The 21420-nt window shown below is 42.8% G+C and overlaps 1 protein-coding gene across 2 annotated transcripts in view; it reads right to left on the bottom strand.

The window, feature by feature from the left end:
* DYNC2I1 (dynein 2 intermediate chain 1) overlaps window positions 1-21185 on the bottom strand; it is a 55739-nt gene extending 34554 nt beyond the window's left edge. Inside the window, exons 1-6 of one of the 2 annotated variants that reach the window (XM_058428663.1) lie at window positions 21108-21185; window positions 20331-20550; window positions 10795-10897; window positions 4698-4827; window positions 2580-2691; window positions 1358-1446 (exon numbers count right to left, since the gene is read on the bottom strand). In XM_058428663.1, the coding sequence (XP_058284646.1) occupies window positions 1358-1446; window positions 2580-2691; window positions 4698-4827; window positions 10795-10897; window positions 20331-20475 (579 nt within the window). In that variant the 5' untranslated portion in view covers window positions 20476-20550; window positions 21108-21185. The remainder of the gene's footprint in view (window positions 1-1357; window positions 1447-2579; window positions 2692-4697; window positions 4828-10794; window positions 10898-20330; window positions 20551-21107) is intronic. The other variant, XM_032753257.2, reaches the window with a different exon arrangement.
* Between the last annotated feature and the right edge of the window lie 235 nt (window positions 21186-21420).

The following is a 21420-nucleotide window of genomic DNA, read 5'->3' as shown; positions in this document are numbered from 1 at the left end:
TGTGTAAAATCATATTTCGTAAACCACAGATTCCTACATAATTGCAACACAGAGACTACATGACCACCATGTGCTCAGATTAGTGTCTGAGAATCATCCATAATCTCAACCAGCGTGTCGAGGTTTCACAATCATCCCTAATGTCAACCAGCGTGTCGAGGTTTCACAATCATCCTTAATGTCAACCAGCGTGTCGAGGTTTCACAATCATCCCTAATATCAACCAGCGTGTCGAGGTTTCACAATCATCCTTAATCTCAACCAGCATGTCGAGATTTCACAATCATACTTAATCTCAACCACCGTGTCGAGGTTTCACAATCATCCTTAATCTCAACCAGTGTGTTGAGGTTTCACAATCATCCTTAATCTCAACCAGTGTGTCGAGGTTTCACAATCATCCTTAATGTCAACCAGTGTGTCGAGGTTTCACAATCCTTAATCTCAACTAGTGTGTTGAGGTTTCACAATCATCCTTAATGTCAACCAGCGTGTCGAGGTTTCACAATCATCCTTAATGTCAACCAGTGTGTCGAGGTTTCACGTGTGTCGAGGTTTCACAATCATCCTTAATCTCAACCAGCGTGTCGACGTTTCACAATCATCCTTAATCTCAACTAGTGTGTTGAGATTTCACAACGTTCTACTCTTCAGTGCCACAGTAGACTCAAGTGCTGAGCTTACATACAAGAAAGTGATGAGACAGCTGGGGAAATGTGAATGCCAACTTCATATCTGACTGCATTAGAAGTTATTACTAATTACTCTTTTAGACATTCTCTGCTTTTTGAGATTCATACTGAACTCTATTTGGAGGCAAAGTTAGATGATTAGGATTTGTTTCAAAATAACTGATGGGGTGGGTGGCGGAGTGGGCAGGGGGGTCAGACGAGACCCACGGCCATGAGGTGATAACCACTAAAGTACCTGTAGCTTCACAGGACTGTTCCATGTCTCTTTGTATGGATTTTTTAAATTTTTCAGTTTATAAATCAGCTTGTAAAATCAGAAGTTTATTATTTTCAAATACCCTAGATTTATGCTTGCCTTGCCAACTTCACGTCTGCTATTTACTCTATAGTTGTTTTAAAATGTAAGAAATTAATAATAAAATTCACAATCCAAATACATACATAGTACTTCAGTGATATACATTTACCTAGTGTCATTCTGCCCACAAGGGCTTAATGAATGCACCACTGATAATCTGTAAGAAAATAATACTTGAAAATGAATAACTGATTCTGATTTATCCAAGCTACAAAGACTTTAAGATCTTAAAAGCTTCTATGTTTCTATGTAGAATCAAACTTTAAGCACTTACACAGAGAACACAACATATATAGGTTGAGTATACCTGACAAGCCGCCCGCAGAAAGCTACATAACCTTGGAGTATCAATCTTTGGCATAACTACAGCATCAGAGGTATCTCTTTGTTCACTGCCTAAAAAAAACAGGTTATATAAAATCAACGAAGTTGACTCTAAAATAGTCATGCATTACACATCTTAGAGTTCGAACAGGCCTAACAAATCATCATTAAGAGTCCTAGAAGGACAAGGCAGAAAACTTCACGCTATACTCTCTAGATTTACTACTGTTGACTCCCAAAAATAATTGCATATTGTTTTATAGAAGTCTGTAAATGCATTTAGAAAAACATTCAGGCCAGGGATGGTGGCTCACGCCTGTAATCCCAGCACTTTGGGTGGCCAAGGCAGGTGGATCATCTGAGGTCAGGAGTTCAAGACCAGCCTGGCCAACATGGCGAAACCCCATCTCTACTAAAAAATACAAAACTTAGCCAGGCATGATAGCAGGTGCCTGTAGTCCCAGCTACTCGGGAGGCTGAGGCAGAAGAATCACTTGAACCCGAGAGGTGGAGGTTACAGTGAGCTGAGATCATGCCACTGCACTCCAGCCTAGGTGACAGAGCAAGACTCCATCTCAAAAAAAAAAAAATTTTTTTTCAAAGGAATCAATTTAATTATCATGTAAGTCTTAAGTTTAAGTATATTACTTTCTTAAGGTGAGGCTTACCTGAGAAAAGGGGGTAATATACATCCCTGCCATACAGAGGGAATTACTTGAGAAAAACCAGTATTCAACATGTAAATCGCTCCAGAGTACTTAGCAGAAACCATATATTCTAGGGACCTTCGATATAAATTGATGGAACATTTTTGCAAACTGCACTTAAAATATAAAAATTCCATATTCATGAGAATAGGCTTCCCCTAAGTTAAAAACACAGTGTGCTCCAAAGGTCCAGCGACACAGTGGTTGTTTGGAATGTGGAATCTCTCCCTCTACATAGGAATAAAATCTGTCATAAATCCTGGCAATGGCACAGACTGGGCCTTGAGAGCAGGTTTCCTCCCCCTTGTAGTTCAGCAGCTCTGTGGCTGCTGGTTAGTGTTTCTTTAAAAGAAAATTGGGTACTGCTATTGTCACATGCTAACAACCATACAGAAGAGAAAGACAAAATGAGAGTGAACCAGAAAGGGAACAAGTAAAAATAAAACAAAAAAGAATGTAAAGAGAGTCAACGGTCAACACTCAAGAGCAAGATGTTACCTCCAGATACAACAGTACTTTCTCCCGGGTGCTGGGTCCACACTTCCCTGGTCTCTATTTCCTCCGTTTGAATGTCTCTTTCAACATTATCTTCGTTACACTGAACATATGCCTTAAAAACAAAAACATGCCAAAATTAACATTGGTTTCAATTTCGGAGCAATCTGTCATTACTGAAATAAGTTAATAATGAGAGTCATTGTAATTATCAATGTAAGTCAAAAGTAAGTATCAAAGCATAAAGAACAATCATGCAAAGACAACCTGTGCTTAAACATTCGATATAGATATATACAGGACTAATTTTCAAAAGTGTGTTCAAAAAGTCTCACCAAACGATTTCCCTTTAGCCTGAAAATACTGCCACCTCGCCTGCCCACATCCTATTTTCTTAGGACATGCTGGTTTTGAAAAACCACATATATATTTCAAAAGGTACATGCTTCAATGAAGTCAGTTTTGTTACTAATAGCTTTAGGATGAGGAAAACCACCAAAGATAAATAATCTACTTAAGGTCAGAGTGAATCAGCTGCAAAACCAGGATTAATACTGTGAGTGTCCCAGGAGTTTAAGGCTGCAGTGAGATATGATTTTGCTACTGCACTCCATCCAGCCTGGGTGGCAGAGCAAGACCCTGTCTCTTAAAAAAAATTTAAAAATTTAAAAATTTTAAAAGCCGTCGGCTTCTTCAGCTTCATCCCGTGACCTTCCTCCTTTTAAAAGGATTTTACTGAGTGTATCAACTAGACAATGTTAAGATTGGTGGTACCAGTATCAGGAATGTAAGAAAAATGTTAGACATGACGTCTGACTTCAAAAGCTTTAGAACCTTGTTGTGAAGTGAGACCATCACATAATGAATTAATGATTGGAAATACTACAGGGAAGTACAAAATTGCACGAAATAGTAAATTGTAGGAACTCTGGAATAGGAGAAAGAATTCAGTGTAAGTCACTAGGAAGGGTTCACCCAGAAAACAGGCCTTGGACGCTGAGGAACCGACAGGCAGACACGGAGCAGGAACGCCACACACCAGGACACCTTGAGGGACCCATGAGAGACGGGAGTCCCAGAATCAAACAGGTATAATCTGAATTAGAGAGAGTCCAAAGCCAGACATGGTGGTGCAGGCCTGTGGTCCCAGCTATGGGGGAAGCTGAGGCTGCAGTGTCTTATGATCATGCCTGTGAACGTCCACTACACTCCAGCCTGGGAGTGTCCCTAATAAATAAATTAGTACCTTGTCTCTTATAAATTAAATTTTAAAAAAATTTAAGTGAGTCCAGATTATAAAAACCTTGACAAGTATTGCATACATTGAAATTCTTCAATTATAAGAATTTTAAACTGACAAGTAGGACTGCTATACACTCACCTGGTACACAACAAACAAATCCAAACCTGACACTTTGTTGGACTTTAAATAAAACGTTTGCCTTCCTCACTATGCAACAGATCCATGTAACAAAACTGCACTTGTACCACCTCAATTTATACAAACAAAAATAAAAATAAATATATAGATTGGGTGCAGTGGCTCACATCTGTAATTCCAGAACTCTGGGAGGCCGAGGCAGGCAGATCACTTGCCAGGGTTCGAGACCACCCTGGCCAACATGGTGAAACCCCGTCTCTACTAAAAATATAAAAATTACCTGGGCGTGATGGTTCACACCTGTAATCCCAACTGCTTGGGAGGCTGAGGCACGAGAATTACTTGAACCCGGGAGGTGGAGTTTGCAGCGAGCCAAGATCACTCCACTGCACTCCAGCCTGGGCGACAGAGTGAGACTGTGTCTCTAAATAAATAAATAAAACATTTGCACAGCATAAAGCTTCACTCCAAGGTCAGGACAGCAGCCATGCTGTCCCCACTCTGAGCAGATCACCCACCGGAGTTCCTGAAGGCTCTGGAGTGCCTCCGGCTTTGCCTGTGCCTGGCCTCTCGGGTGAATGGGCCCCATGTGAAGATGGGTCCCCATTTTCCTTAAGCTTGTATCCTTCACAGACCATCCCCAAGTTCTAATATTGCAGAACATTATTCAGGAAGACACAAAGTTATCCTACTAGACTTTACTTGCATTTTATCACTGAGTTAACACATCTCATACTTACCTGCTTGGTATTTTTTTTCCCAAAGTTTCTGATATACATGTCATATTCATTTACTGGTGGTAGATCCAAGAGAGAGAAAGTAAATGAAAAGTCTAAGTCAATGAGCCGAAGCAGTTTTGTACTTCGCATCCTTTGAAATAAATTGGAAACAAGACAAAAATTAACTTGAATAATATACGTGGGGAAGTATAGGGAGAACAGAAGTAAACTTAGAGTTAAATGCATGTTATTGTCAGAAACCTAGCTTCAGGCTGGGGTGAGTCTGAGATATTTAACAGTTGTTAAAAATAACTGAGTAGTAGACAGTCGTGGGAACCTGGTGTGTGACCTTGGCATTTGGTGATCCTGCTCCCCAACTGCCTCGTGTGTGTGTCACTAACCTGATGTGTGACCGTTCTAATGCGTATGCCCGAGCTAACACAAAATCAAGTCACACAACATATATGCCTGGGATGTTCGCAAGCACCAATTCATTTGACTTCAGGAGCTGACATACTGACTGTCTAATCACCTGCGCCATGGTCAGACCACGCAGCCAGTAAGATTTTTGGGTCACGCTCCTCTCCAGGCCACAGCCAACCTCTGTGCTTCCCCCAGGACTTGACCTGCCTTTCACGCTCCAATCGCCTTCCACCCACAGGCCTGACACAGCCAATCGCCCTCCGCCCACAGGCCTGAAACAGCCATTCGTGCTCCTCCCACAGGCCTGAAACAGCCAATTGCCCTTGGCTCACAAGCCTGACACAGCCAATCGCACTCCTCCCACAGGCCTAACACAGCCAATGGCCCTCGCTCACAGGCCTGACACAGCCAATTGCTCTCCGCCCACAGGCCTGACACAGCCAATCACCCTTGGCCCACAGGCCTGACACAGCCAATCGCCGTCAGCCCAGAGGCTGACACAGCCAATCGCCCTGCGCACATAGGCCTGACACAGCCAATGGCCCTCCACCCACAGGTCTGACACAGCCAACCGCCCTCTAATCGTCCTCCGCCCACAGGTCTGACACAGCAAATCGTGCTCGGCCCACGGGCCTAACACAGTCAATTGCCCTCCAATTGCCCTCGGCCCACAGGCCTGACACAGCCCATAGCCTTCCACCCAGAGGCCTGACACAGTCAATCACCCTCTACCCACAGGCCTGACACAGCCAATCGCCCTCCGCCCACAGGCCTGACACAGCCAATGACCCTCCGCCCACAGGTCTGACACAGCCAATTGCCCTCCAATCGCCCTCTGCCCACAGGCCTGACACAGCTAATCGTCCTCTGCCCACAGGCAAGACACAGCCAATCACCCTTGGCCTACAGGCCTGACACAGCCAATGACCCTCAACCCACAGGCCCAACACAGCCAATGGCCCTGTGCCCACAGGCCCGACACAGCTAATCACGCTTGGCCCAATGGCCCTGTGCCCACAGGCCCGACACAGCTAATCACGCTTGGCCCACAGGCCTGACACAGCCAATCGCCCTCCAATCGCCCTTGGCCTACAGGCCTGACACAGCCAATGGCCCTCCGCCCACAAGCCTGACACAGCCGATCGCCCTCGGCCCACCGGCCCGACACAGCCGATCGCCCTCGGCCCACCGGCCCGACACAGCCGATCGCCCTCGGCCCACAGGCCCGACACAGCCGATCGCCCTCGGCCCACAGGCACCGAAACGCCGCACCCACGTGGCTTCCTCTTGCTTCACAAACGGTTCCTTTTCCATCGCCTGTGCTGGGTTTTCCTTTCCTAAGTTTCACTCTAACATTAGTGTGCCCGGGGTCAAATCCTTAAGATATTTATTGTTTGTTACTCCTCACTGGGATATAAACTCGCAAAGGCAGAGATTTTTGTTTCTTTCCTTTACTGTTATCGCCACACAACCGGTGCTCAATGAATGCACAGTGAATGACCGACTGAACGACCCAGCCAACATCCAGGTGCCTCGGCCACCGGGTCTGCTCTCTGCTCCTCCTCCTCCCCCCATCCTTCTCCTCACACTCCTCCAGGTCTGCCCTGCTTCCTAGAGCCCAGGCCTGCAGGAGGCTCGACCGAAGCCTAGGATGTTTTATCAGTATTCTCCCACCGGAAGGCTCTCAACTTCCATTTTCGTCCCCTCGACCCTGTGCGAACGTCACATGCTCTAGGCCATCAGATCTTTCTGTTTCACTCTATTGTGTTGAGAAATCAAGACGCAAACCTGAGTGGAAACAGGGATCGCCTCCATGTGTCCCTTCTTTCCAGGACCTCGACTCTTCAGGGCCCAGCGGCCTTGGTTGCCCCGGTATATTCAATCAGCTGGAGTGTTTTTGTTGTTTTAAATCCAACTTTTACAGTTGTTTTAGCTGGAGGATTTCTCTGACACAAGCCATTCCATCAAGAAAGTAGGACTCTGTCCATATTCTTTTGTAAGATGCTTTTCTCGTATCACTGGAGCGTTTTTCATGACATTATATCCTCAGAGTATCCATCATTTTGATAGCTATATTCATACCTGATAGAACGCTGCCTATGCAGACGTTGTACCAATTTGTTTCAAGCAAGCTTTTTCTCTACATTCTCATCAGTACTGAAGTATTATCTTTTTTTTTTTTTTTTTTGAGACAGAGTCTTGCTCTGTTGCCCAGGCTGTAGTGCAGTGGCGCAATCTCAGCTCGCTGCAACCTCCACCTCCCAGGTTCAAGCGATTCTCCTGCCTCAGCCTCCCAAGTGGCTGGGATTACAGGCATGTGCCACCACGCCTGGTTAATTTTTGTATTTTTGGTAGAGATGGGGTTTCACCATGTTGGCCAGGCTGGTCTCGAACTCCTGACCTCAGGTGATCCGCCCGCCTTAGCCTTCCAAAGTGCTGGGATTACAGGCATGAGCCACTGCGCCTGGCCTAAGTATTATCATTTTTTAATACCTTGCCTATTCCATAAAAGAAAGATTCATCCCATTGTTTCAACATACATTTCTCTGACAGAACATATTTTCATACATTTACTGGCAGCCTAATTTTTTTCTGTTGTGAATTCTCTCTGTCTCCTTTACCATCCTGGGGCCATGTGGTGAGAGAATGGGGAATAATGTAAGAGCAAATAAGCAAACACATTACTTTTCTACCTCTCTACCTTGAGCCACTGACAGGTTTTTCCTGTGGCCCCAGCAGGCCGGCCATGGCTCCGGCTCCTGACTGCCCAGCCTCTCCGGCTCAGGGGAAGGGGTGGCTCCTGCTGCGGCCAATCTCTGAGCTGCTCCTGGGCCCTGCTGCCGCTCAGCTCAGCTCTTCCAGCACCTATGGAATTCACTCCCTGTGTCACATCCTTCTGTTTAATACCCAAATTATTGTTTTCCTGACTCGATCTCGAGTCTTATATGATCTATGCCCACTTTTAACTAGGGTTATTTAACTTTGCTTATTAAATTATAAAAACATTTTATGCATTAGGGATAATAAGTCTCTATCATATATTTTACAAATATATTTTCCCAATTGGTCAATTACCTTTAAATTTTGTCAAATTTATGGACAATATTACCTTACAGAAATTTAATTTTTGAGGTACAGTCCAGTAATTTTTATTTTTTAATTTTTATTCTTTTTATTCTTAGAAAGTCCTTTCTTATCACTGAAATAACCATTTACACTATCTGTGCTCTTTTTTCATTTTTTTTAAATCCATTTGGAATTTATCTTGGGTATACTGTGAAGCAGGTATCTATTTTCCCTCAAATTTCAAGTTGATTTACTAAATGTATATCTACTAGTAAAAGTGCCTCTATACTATTTTTCTTCTCTGTATTTCCTTACAACACACAAATGCCAGAACTCACCCACACTCGTATAAAGTGTGGACTCCTACATTTTCCTCAAAAACTTTTTTACTTTTATTTATCATCAATCCCTTTATGTTTCAGCCTTTCATTTCTTAAATTTTTCTTTTAAAATATTTAATATAATTTTTGATCCAAAATAATCCATATAATCTACTTGTACATTATATATCAATCTAGTTAACATCCTAGGACCTAACTAGAAAACCACCAATTACTAGATTACCAGTCGGGCGTGGTGGCTCACACCTGTAATCCCAATACTTTGGGAGGCTGAGGTGGGTGGATTGCTTGAGTCCAGAAGTTCAAGACCAGCCTGGGCAACATGGCAAGACCCTGCCTCTACATAAAAAAATATAAAAATTAGCTGGGTGTGGTGGTGCACACCTGTAATCCCAGCTACTCAGGAGGCTGAGGTGGAGGGTCACCTGAGCCCAGAAGGTTAAGGCTGCAGTGAACCAAGATCATGCCACTGCATCCCAGCCTGGGTGCCAGAGTGAGATCCTGTCTCAAAAGCAGAAGACGTAAAAGAAAGAAAAGGGAAGGGAAAGGGAAAGGGAGGGAAGGCAACCAATGACCTGTATCTACTTAGTGGCTCCTCTCTGACACATTCCAAGATCCCCCACTGCCCACAACAATCACTAGACTGAATTTTGTGGTTATCATTTTCTTGTTTTTCAAAATATAATTTTATCTCATATTTATATGAGTCTAAACAACATACTGTGTAGCTTTATTTCTGAGTTTATAAAAATTGCATTAAACCATATGTAGTTTTCTGAGAACTTGAATCAGGTTAAAAAAACAAAACAAAACAAAATAAAACAGCCATGGGGCCAGAAACTAGTTTTGCTACCTCCACAGGAGAACCAAAATATAAGGGCAGCAAAACTGCTGTGAAAACTGTCACCTTTATTAGTATGTTTTTTTTTTTCTTTTTTGAGACAGGGTCTTGCTCTGCCACCCAGGCTGGAGTGCAACAGTGCAGCCACGGCTCAGTGCAGTCTCAAGGCTGGAGTGCAATGGTGCAGTCACAGCTCAGCGCAGCCTCTACCTCTGAGGCTCAAGCCATCTCCCACTTAAGCGACCCCCAGGAGCTGGGACCACAGGTGCATCTCACTACGCTGCCCAGGCCCTTGAACTCCTCCTTGCTCAGGCTCTTAAACTCCTGTGCTCAAAGTGCTGGGATTAATAGGCATATACCACCGTGCCTAGCCACTTTTATTATTAATGATTGATTTCTTCATTTAGTAAATATTTATTGAGTACTGACTAAAGAAGGCCATATACTGAGCTAGGTGATAAGAGATTTTAAACCCACTTTTAAAAATCTTTATTTTTTGGCCAGGCATGGTGGCTCATGCCTGTAATCCCAGCACTTTGGGAGGCCAAGGCAGGCGGATCACCTGAGGTCGGGAGTTCGAAACCAGCCTAACATGGAGAAACCCTGTCTCTACTAAAAATATAAAATTAGCCAGGCATGGTGACGGGCACCTGTAATCCCAGCTACTCAGGAGGCTGAGGCAGGAGAATCGCTTGAACCCGGGAGGCGGAGGTTGCAGTGAGCCAAGATCGCGCCATTGCACTCCAGCCTGGGCAACAAAAGTGAAACTCTGTCTCAAAATATATATATATTTTTTTTTTTTTCATTTACTCCTCAGTCATATCTGGGCTTAGTACAATAGACCCTTGACTTGAAAATCTATCTTTTATAGATTTCTAAATTTTACAGATTTCTCAATTTACTCCCAGGGTAGCTCCAACTGTGCGCCAGACATGTAAGGACAAACATCCAACATCAGCACATGGTACGTAGCAGCTCACACACCTGCTCTACTAACACAAGAGCTCAACACAAAAGTGTAGTACAAATTAAGTCATATACCCCAAAAAAACAGTAGTAAAAATGCAATTTAAAACTCAATTTTTTTTTTTTTTTGAGATGGAGTCTTGCTCTGTCGCCCAGGCTGGAGTGCAGTGGCGTGATCTCAGCTCACTGCAAGCTCCGCCTCCCGGGTTCACGCCATTCTCCTGCCTCAGCCTCTCCGAGTAGCTGGGACTACAGGCGCCCGCCACCATGCCCAGCTAATTTTTTGTATTTTTAGTAGAGATGGGGTTTCACCATGGTCTCGATCTCCTGACCTCGGGATCTGCCCGCCTCGGCCTCCCAAAGTGCTGGGATTACAAGCGTGAGCCACCGCGCCCGGCTAAAACTCGATTTTTTAAAAGTATGTGAAAGAAAAGTAAGCTAAAACCCTGAACACCTTTGGCTGCTTTCCCAATACACCTACTTTTGCTTAAGGGCCTGAGTCCGACTCTTTTGACGGTGTGAAGCTGAGGCAAAATCCACAAAAATTCCACAAACGGAGGCTCTGGAAGAGGAACTGTTTGCATCTGTATGAGGGAGAAAAACACTATTTTTGCGACACTGAAATATGTCTTCCAAGCAAAAAAATATCCGGAGTAAAACAATTATAGGCATACATAACAATTATAGTCAATAAACCCTTCAACTAATGACAAACATCTTCCATAAGCATTTAAGAGACCTCTCTTGCTTATTTCATCTAAAATTTTCAGGCAACGAAGCAAAATTTACTGATCATCTATTGTATGTGCCACTCACACTATTAAAGAGTTTGAGAAATACTTAAGAATGCACACAAGATGCAGTTGTAGGCCCCCACCCCGCCCATTCTGCAAAAAAACCAAAGATTATCCTTTAGTAAGGGAAGTGGAACAAGGACATACAAAATTGCTAAAAAACAGAAACAAGTGCAAATTAATATTGAATCAATTACTTAATATGTCAAAGGGCATGAAACAAAAGAGAATGCAGGCATGAGCTTCCTCAGAAGAATTTCTAAAATTTCTGAAGACGCGATTAGATTATCAAATTGTCAAGCTGATGGAAAAGGTTCATATTATATAAGAAAGAACAACTTGGCCAGGTACGATGGCTCATGCCTGTTATCCCAGCCCTTTGGGAGGCCAAGGCAGGCGGATCACTTAAGGGCTGGAGTTCCAGACCAGCCTGGCCAACATGGCAAAACCCCATCTCTACTAAAAATACAAAAATTAGCCTAGTCCCAGCTACTCGGGAGGCTGAAGCAGAAGAATCGCTTGAATCCAGGAAATAGAGGTTGCAGTGAGCTGAGATCATGCCACTTGACTCCAGCATGGGAGACGAGTGAGATTCTGTCTCAAAAAAAAAAAAAAAAAGAAAGAAAAAGAAAAAGACAAGAACAAACAACTCCATCCACAGTCCTTTGTAATGGACACAAGTCATTCCTCAATCCACCTCTTTCCCCCTAGGGATTTCGATGGCTTCCTGTACATACTTACCTGCACATTTATTTGTTTGTATATTTATTTCTACTGCATCCTATTGTCTTTTCATTCCTTTTGGATATCGGTTTGCACTTGCCCTCCCGTCTTACAGTTTTATGAAACTCATAGCCCTTTCCCACACATTATCTCATCTGATCTTCACAACAAAGCTTTAAGGCCCGCAATGCAGAGGGTGTGCTCTGGAGGATGCCTGTCTGGGTCAGGGGCCTGAGCTCAGGTCCCAGCACTGCCTGCTACGTGCTTCATGACTATGGGAGGTTACTTGATCTCTGCATCTCAGTTCCCTTATTTTCGGACATCTGCCGTACAGGACTGTGTTAAGGACCACAGCAGGCCATGTTTATGAACAATTACAAAGCACCACACAGACATTCTAAGATGTAACTGTTTTTAAAAATGAGAAAACACTTAAAGTTACAGAATTAAGCCTTGAATAAAGACATCCCCGGAGCAGAGCGCACACCTCTGTGCGAGGCGTCGGCACTCAGCAAAGACTCCTTCACTGACCAAGTGGACCACTTACCTTTTGGAAGTGTACAAAGGCTTTCAAACACCATGGTGCAACTTTAGTGCACGGGAAGAAGTTATTTACCAAACGGTTTCCTACTGCCCTAAAGAAGGATAAGGTGTGCAGTTTATAACCAAGTAGTTCAAGCACCACAGGGTGTGGCAGAGTATAGCCAAGGAGGACACAGAAAACAAACCGGCTACTTGATGGTGCTTAGCACTCAGAACGTGCCTGGCACTCCTTTAAGCACCTTCCATGTTTAGCTTGTTTAATTAATCTTCACAACAACCCTAAAGAAAGTCCGACACTCATTTCACAGTTAAGGAAAATGAGGCACAGAGAGGTTAAGTAACTGCACAAGATCACACAGCTAGTCAGTTATCTGAAACCTCGGAGTCAGCACGGCTCCATGATTCCTGCTTCAACAGACCACGATGTCAACGCTGTGCCAGCTCAACATTAAACAGGGCCAAGAAAGCAGCTCCAGCTTTACCTGGAGCAATGTATATGACAGTGAATAACTCCTTCAAATAAGAAATATGCCAAAAATAATCTCTTATATTGAGTTGTAAATTCTAATCTTGTAAATCAGGCTAATAAAGATATAACACTAGGCATAAATGTAGAAAATGAGTAACAAAAAAGGTTATTCAAAGATCTGCTAAGAAAACCAGTAACGTTAAGAATAAAATCCTGGGTGGAGCCAAGATGGCCGAATAGGAACAGCTCTGGTCTACAGCTCCCAGAGTGAGCGACACAGAAGATGGGTGATTTCTGCATTTCCATCTGAGGTACCCGGTTCATCTCACTAGGGAGTGCCAGACAGTGGGTGCAGCGCACCGTGCGCAAGCTGAAGCAGGGTGAGGCATTGCCTCACTCAGGAAGCACAAGGGGTCAGGGAATTCCCTTTCCTAGTCAAAGAAAGGGGTGACAGGCGGCACCTGGAAAATCGGGTCACTCCCACCCTAATACTGCACACCAGGAGATTATATCCTGCACCTGGCTCGGAGGGTCCTACGCCCACAGAGTCTCGCTGATTGCTAGCACAGCAGTCTGAGATCAAACTGCAAGGCAGCAGCGAGGCTGGGGGAGGGGCGCCTGCCATTGCCCAGGCTTGATTAGGTAAACAAAGCAGCCTGGAAGCTCGAACTGGGTGGAGCCCACCACAGCTCAAGGAGGCCTGCCTGCCTGCCTCTGTAGGCTCCACCTCTAGGGACAGGGCACAGACAAACAAAAAGACAGCAGTAACTGCTGCAGACTTAAATGTCCCTGTCTGACAGCTTTGAAGAGAGCAGTGGTTCTCCCAGCATGCAGCTGGAAATCTGAGAATGGGCAGACTGCCTCCCCTCAAGTGGGTCCCTGACCCCCGAGCAGCCTAACTGGGAGGCACCCCCCAAGTAGGGGCAGACTGACACCTCACATGGCCGGGTACTCCTCTGAGACAAAACTTCCAGAGGAACGATCACGCAGCAGCATGTGCAGTTCACCAAGATCCGCTGTTCTGCAGCCACCGCTGTTCTGCAGCCACTGCAGTTCTGCAGCCACTGCTGCTGATACCCAGGCAAACAGGGTCTGGAGTGGACCCCTAGCAAACTCCAACAGACCTGCAGCTGAGGGTCCTGTCTGTTAGAAGGAAAACTAACAAACAGAAAGGACATCTACACCAAAAACCCTTCTGTACGTCACCATCATCAAAGACCAAAAGTAGATAAAACCACAAAGATGGGGAGAAAACAGAGCAGAAAAACTGGAAACTCTAAAAAGCAGAGCACCTCTCCTCCTCCAAAGGAACGCAGCTCCTCACCAGCAACGGAACAAAGCTGGACGGAGAATGACTTTGACGAGTTGAGAGAAGAAGGCTTCAGATGATCAAACTACTCCGAGCTACAGGAGGAAATTCAAACCAATGGCAAAGAAGTTAAAAATTGTGAAAAAAAATTAGACGAATGGATGACTAGAATAACCAATGCAGAGAAGTCCTTAAAGGAGCTGATGGAGCTGAAAGCCAAGCCTCGAGAACTAAGTGAAGAATGCAGAAGCCTCAGGAGTCAATGTGATCAACTGGAAGAAAGGGTATCAGTGATGGAAGACGAAATGAATGAAATGAAGCGAGAAGGGAACTTTGGAGAAAAAAGAATAAAAAGAAATGAACAAAGCCTCCAAGAAATATGGGACTATGTGAAAATACCAAATCTACGTCTTATTGGTGTACGTGAAAGTGACGGGGAGAATGCAACCAAGATGGAAAACACTCTGCAGGATATTATCCAGGAGAACTTCCCCAACCTAGCAAGGCATGCCAACATTCAGATTCAGGAAATACAGAGAACGCCACAAAGATACTCCTCGAGAAAAGCAACCCCAGGACACATAATTGTCAGATTCACCAAATGAAGGAAAAAATGTTAAGGGCAGCCAGAGAGAAAGGTCGCGTTACCCACAAAGGGAAGCCCATCAGACTAACAGCAGATCTCTCAGCAGAAACTCTACAAGCCAGAAGAGAGTGGGGACCGATATTCAACATTCTTAAAGAAAAGAATTTTCAATCCAGAATTTCATATCCAGCCAAACTAAGCTTCATAAGTGGAGAAATAAAATACAGACAAGCAAATGCTGAGAGATTTTGTCACCACCAGGCCTGCCCTACAAGAGCTCCTGAAGGAAGCACTAAACATGGAAAGGAACAACCGGTGCAAAAACATGCCAAAATGTAAAGACCATCAAGGCTTGGAAGAAACTGCATCAACTACTGAGCAAAATAACCAGCTAACATCATAATGACAGGACCAAATTCACACGTAACAATATTAACTTTAAATGTAAATGGGCTAAATGCTCCAATTAAAAGACACAGACTGGCAAATTGGATAAAGAGTCAAGACCCATCAGTGTGCTATATTCAAGAAACCCATCTCATGTGCAGAGGCACACATAGGCTCAAAATAAAGGGATGGAGGAAGATCTACCAAGCAAATGGAAAACAAACAAAGGCAGGGGTTGCAATCCTAGTCTCTGATAAAACAGAATTTAAACCAACAAAGGTCAAAAGAGACAAAGAAGGCCATTACATAATGGTAAAGGGATCAATTCAACAAGAAGAGCTAACTATCCTAAATATATATGCACCCAATACAGGAGCACCCAGATTCATAAAGCAAGTCCTTAGTGACCTACAAAGAGACTTAGACTCCCACACAATAATAAAGGGAGACTTTAACACCCCACTGTCAACATTAGACAGATCAACGAGACAGAAAGTTAACAAGAATACCCAGGAATTGAACTAGCTTTGCACCAAGCGGACCTAATAGACATCTACAGAACTCTCCACCCCAAATCAACAGAATATACATTTTTTTCAGCACCACACCACACCTATTCCAAAATTGACCACATGGTTGGAAGTAAAGCACTCCTCAGCAAATGTAAAAGAACAGAAATTATAACAAACTGTCTCTCAGACCACAGTGCAATCAAACTAGAACTCAGGATTAAGAAACTCACTCAAAACCACTCAACTACATGGAAACTGAACAACCTGCTCCTGAATGACTACTGGGTACATAATGAAATGAAGGCAGAAATAAAGATGTTCTTGGAAACCAATGAGAACAAAGACACAACATACCAGAATCTCTGGGACACGTTCAAAGCAGTGTGTAGAGGGAAATTTATAGCACTAAATGCCCACAAGAGAAAGCAGGAAAGATCCAAAATTGACACCATAACATCACAATTAAAAGAACTAGAAAAGCAAGAGCAAACACATTCAAAAGCTAGCAGAAGGGAAGAAATAACTAAAATCAGAGCAGAACTGAAGGAAATAGAGACACAAAAAACCCTTCAAAAAATTTATGAATCCAGGAGCTGGTTTTTTGAAAAGATCAACAAAATCGATAGACCGCTAGCAAGACTAATAAAGAAGAAAAGAGAGAAGAATCAAATAGATGCAATAAAAAATGATAAAGGGGATATCACCACCGATCCCACAGAAATACAAACTACCATCAGAGAATACTACAAACACCTGTACGCAAATAAACTAGAAAATCTAGAAGAAATGGATCAATTCCTCGACACATACACCCTCCCAAGACTAAACCAGGAAGAAGTTGAATCTCTGAATAGACCAATAACAGGCTCTGAAATTGTGGCAATAATCAATAGCTTCCCAACCAAAAAAAGTCCAGGACCAGATGGAGTCACAGCCGAATTCTACCAGAGGTAAAAGGAGGAGCTGGTAACGTTCCTTCTGAAACTATTCCAATGAATAGAAAAAGAGGGAATCCTCCCTAACTCATTTTATGAGGCCAGCATCATCCTGATACCAAAGCCTGGCAGAGACACAACCAAAAAAGAGAATTTTAGACCAATATCCTTGATGAACAGTGATACAAAAATCCTCAATAAAATACTGGCAAACTGAATCCAGCAGCACATCAAAAAGCTTATCCACCATGATCAAGTGGGCTTCATCCCTGGGATGCAAGGCTGCTTCAACATATGAAAATCAATAAACGTAATCCAGCATATAAACAGAACCAAAGACAAAAACCACATGATTATCTCAACAGATGCAGAAAAGGCCTTTGACAAGATTCAACAATGCTTCATGCTAAAAACTCTCAATAAATTAGGTATTGATGGGACATATCTCAAAATAGTAAGAGCTATCTATGACAAACCCACAGCCAATATCATACTGAATGGGCAAAAACTGGAAGCATTCCTTTTGAAAACTGGCACAAGACAGGGATGCCCTCTCTCACCACTCCTATTCAACATAGTGTTGGAAGTTCTGGCCAGGGCAATTAGGCAGGAGAAGGAAATAAAGGGTATTCAATTAGGAAAAGAGGAAGTCAAATTGTCCCTGTTTGCAGATGACATGATTGTATATCTAGAAAACCCCATCGTCTCAGCCCAAAATCTCCTTAAGCTGATTAGCAACTTCAGCAAAGTCTCAGGATACAAAATCAATGTACAAAATCACAAGCATTCTTACACACCAATAACAGACAAACAGAGAGCCAAATCATGAGTGAACTCCCACTCACAATTGCTTCAAAGAGAATAAAATACCTAGGAATCCAACTTACAAGGGATGTGAAGGACCTCTTCAAGGAGAACTACAAACCACTGCTCAATGAAATAAAAGAGGATACAAACAAATGGAAGAACATTCCATGCTCATGGGTGGGAAGAATCAATACTGTGAAAATGGCCATACTGCCCAAGGTAATTTACTGATTCAATGCCATCCCCATCAAGCTACCAATGACTTTCTTCACAGAATTGGAAAAAACTACTTTAAAGTTCATATGGAACCAAAAAAGAGCCCGCATCGCCAAGTCAATCCTAAGCCAAAAGAACAAAGCTGGAGGCATCACACTACCTGACTTCAAACTATATTACAAGGCTACAGTAACCAAAACAGCATGGTACTGGTACCATAACAGAGATATAGATCAATGGAACAGAACAGAGCCCTCAGAAATAATGCCACATATCTACAACCATCTGATCTTTGACAAATCTGACAAAAACAAGCAATGGGGAAAGGATTCCCTATTTAATAAATGGTGCTGGGAAAACTGGCTAGCCATATGTAGAAAGCTGAAACTGGATCCCTGCCTTACACCTTATACAAAAATTAATTCAAGATGGATTAAAGACTTACATGTTAGACCTAAAACCATAAAAACCCTAGAAGAAAACCTAGGCAATACCATTCAGGACATAGGCATGGGCAAGGACTTCATGTCTAAAACACCAAAAGCAATGGCAACAAAAGCCAAAATTGACAAATGGGATCTAATTAAACTAAAGAGCTTCTGCACAGCAAAAGAAACTACCATCAGAGTGAACAGGCAACTTACAAAATGGGAGAAAATTTTTGCAACCTACTCATCTGACAAAGGGCTAATATCCAGAATCTACAATGAACTCAAACAAATTTACAAGAAAAAAACAACCCCATCAAAAAGCGGGTGAAGGATATGAACAGACACTTCTCAAAAGAAGACATTTATGCAGCCAAAAAACACATGAAAAAATGCTCATCATCACTGGCCATCAGAGAAATGCAAATCAAAACCACAATGAGATACCATCTCACACCAGTTAGAATGGCCATCATTAAAAAGTCAGGAAACAACAGGTGCTGGAGAGGATGTGGAGAAACAGGAACACTTTTACACTGTTGGTGGGACTAAACTAGTTCAACCATTGTGGAAGTCAGTGTGGCGATTCCTCAGGGATCTCGAACTAGAAATACCATTTGACCCAGCCATCCCATTACTGGGTATATACCCAAAGGATTATAAATCATGCTGCTATAAAGACACATGCACATGTATGTTTATAGCAGCACTATTCACAATAGCAAAGACTTGGTACCAACCTAAATGTCCAACAATGATAGACTGGATTAAGAAAATGGCACACATACACCATGGAATACTATGCAGCCATAAAACATGATGAGTTCATGTCCTTCGTAGGGACATGGATGAAACTGGAAACCATCATTCTCAGCAAACTATCGCAAGGACAAAAAACCAAACACTGCATGTTCTAACTCATAGGTGGGAATTGAACAATGAGAACACATGGACACAGGAAGGGGAACATCACACTCCGGGGACTGTTGTGGGGTGGGGGGAGGGGGGAGGGATAGCATTAGGAGATGTAACTAATGCTAAAAGATGAGTTAATGGGTGCAGCACATCAACACGTATACATATGTAACAAAACTGCACATTGTGCACATGTACCCTAAAACTGAAAGTATAATAAAATAAAATAAAGAATAAAATCCTGCTCACTTCTCAGCAACTCCAGAGCAGACGAGCTTCAATGCTGTCAGGAAATCCTGTGTGCTGGTGGCACAAAGACCCTCCCTGTGTGCAGCGCTACTCCACAGAGAACCGAGGGAAACAGTCCCTGAGCCTCAGCCAGGCAATAGGGCTGAAGAAGGGGCAGATCCTTACCTCTACCAGGACAGATGCCCTTTAGCTATAAGTTTAAAGAACGCTCTATCAGCACTGCCCAGCTGAGTTCTGTCACCTCTGTAGCAGGCACAAAATGTGAGACAAAGAATCATTCTGCAAAACCTTCATTTGTATTAGTGCATCATATTAATTACTAACTATAATTAACTGCATCAATTACTGAATATTTTACTAGATAATTTAGTATGTCATCAAATAATATTTTATTATCCTATTTTACCCTCAGTGCCCATGTTTTATCAGAATGTCACACTTTTCCTTTAAAGCAATTTGAAACATTAATTCCTACTCTCACAAGTAACATTATATCCTGATGCCAAGAATTTGGAGAAAAAATATATTTCTAAATTTAATTTAAAAAGGTCTTTGTAGGAAAAAAGAATGAATCAAGAGCATGCTTTGTGTCCGGCTCAGTCTGTGTCCCAAGAGTTGACAGGCACCTCGACCCCTCAGTCCCCACGTGCCTCATGAAGGCACTCACCAGCGGACACTGCCACGCCTCCAGGGAAAACCATGATGATTCCTCTGTGGAAATTCAACGAGCACATCATCAGGAAAAATAAGAGCATGTGCTCACAGATGGATAAAACGCTGGTTGCAAAGAAAACACGAGCCAGGCTGCCCACTGAGGAGGGCCACAGCATCCTCAGCTCCCTCTGGAGAACAGGACCGTCAGTGCTCACTGAGTGGGGCCACGGCGCCCTCAGCTAACCTAAAGCCTGGGTGCTGAGCAGAAAGTGATGTGCAACTTCTCTGTGTAAGAGAATTCTTGATGTGCTCATGCTCAAATCTTCAGGGGCCTCCTGTGTGGTAGCTGCAAGGGCATGGCACCACCAGCATGTGGCAGATGTGACTGCTCTGCCCACCTTATTAGAGTAGGCCTGTGTGTGATGGCATCTGTGAGGGCTCAGTACACAGAGCCCTAAGAGCACGGACACCATTAGCAGCACTGATTTACCTGTCCTGGGCTCCTTTTCAAATTCTGTTCTACCTCGCTTCTGAAACAGTTTCAAAGACAACTCGCCAATCCTTTCATTTTCTGCATTAATGGCTCTTTGAATTTCTTGTATTTCCTTTTTTTGAGCTAGAGGAAGTTCTTCCATCTTTCCTCTTGACTCGGGTTCATTACTGCTTTCATCATCATCGCCATCACAAACCTCAAAGTCATCTTCGTAGTCCTGCAAACAATAATAATATTTTGGAACCCTTTAAGACAAACTGACTTTCCATTATTATCCCTCATACTGAACAAAACATGACACTTTATGACTTAAAACAGGCAACGTCCTTATTACAGCTAAGAAAGATATTTATAGTTCCCTGATTTTAATGTTTTTGAGGGTAAATTTATATAAACTGCTACCTTTATTTCTCTAAAAATAAATCACACAATACAGAACCATATACAAAAGACCTATCAACTACCATCACATGCAAACACTTGTGCTGAGAATGTGAAAGTGTATGTATTTTTATAGCTACCTATGTCACACCTTTTTATGCACTGCCCTTAAATATGAGTTAAATTACAAAATCATTTAATTACATCATATTGGTAAGTATTGGTAGAAGTATAGCAAGCATTTTACAGGCAACAGCTTGACCCAAATCAACCTAGACAGATATTGAGTATTAGGATTAATAAAAAGAATAAAAAGGACATCAATTATATATAAGCTGATTTTTAAGAATAAATGATTTTTAAGCTAAGGAAAGTTTTAACTTTTATACATACTTCAAAATCATCTTCACAACTGGCTGTATATGCATCAGCTCTAGCATTTTCTAAATCAGTTTCTTCCTTTTCAATTTCCTAGAGGTAAAAATCAAACATAAAACCAAAAAATTCAATCATAAACTTGAATATTGCAAATAGGTTGGGAAAACATACATGTTTTCTGAGATTCATTTGATGTTGCTAATTTTAAACTCTAGGCATTTATAAAACTAATATAATGTTAAGTTCCTTTAAGAAATACCCTTGCTAACTTACAGGTAGGACCAAAAAGAGAAAACAGTAAACATCCTTTTTGGGAAACATCTATAAT

This window comes from Hylobates moloch, unplaced genomic scaffold (assembly GCF_009828535.3).
Source record: "Hylobates moloch isolate HMO894 unplaced genomic scaffold, HMol_V3 SCAFFOLD_1, whole genome shotgun sequence".
NCBI lineage: Eukaryota > Metazoa > Chordata > Mammalia > Primates > Hylobatidae > Hylobates > Hylobates moloch.
The sequence above is the reverse complement of the archived record's forward strand: the minus strand, read 5'-3'. Positions and strand labels throughout refer to the sequence as shown.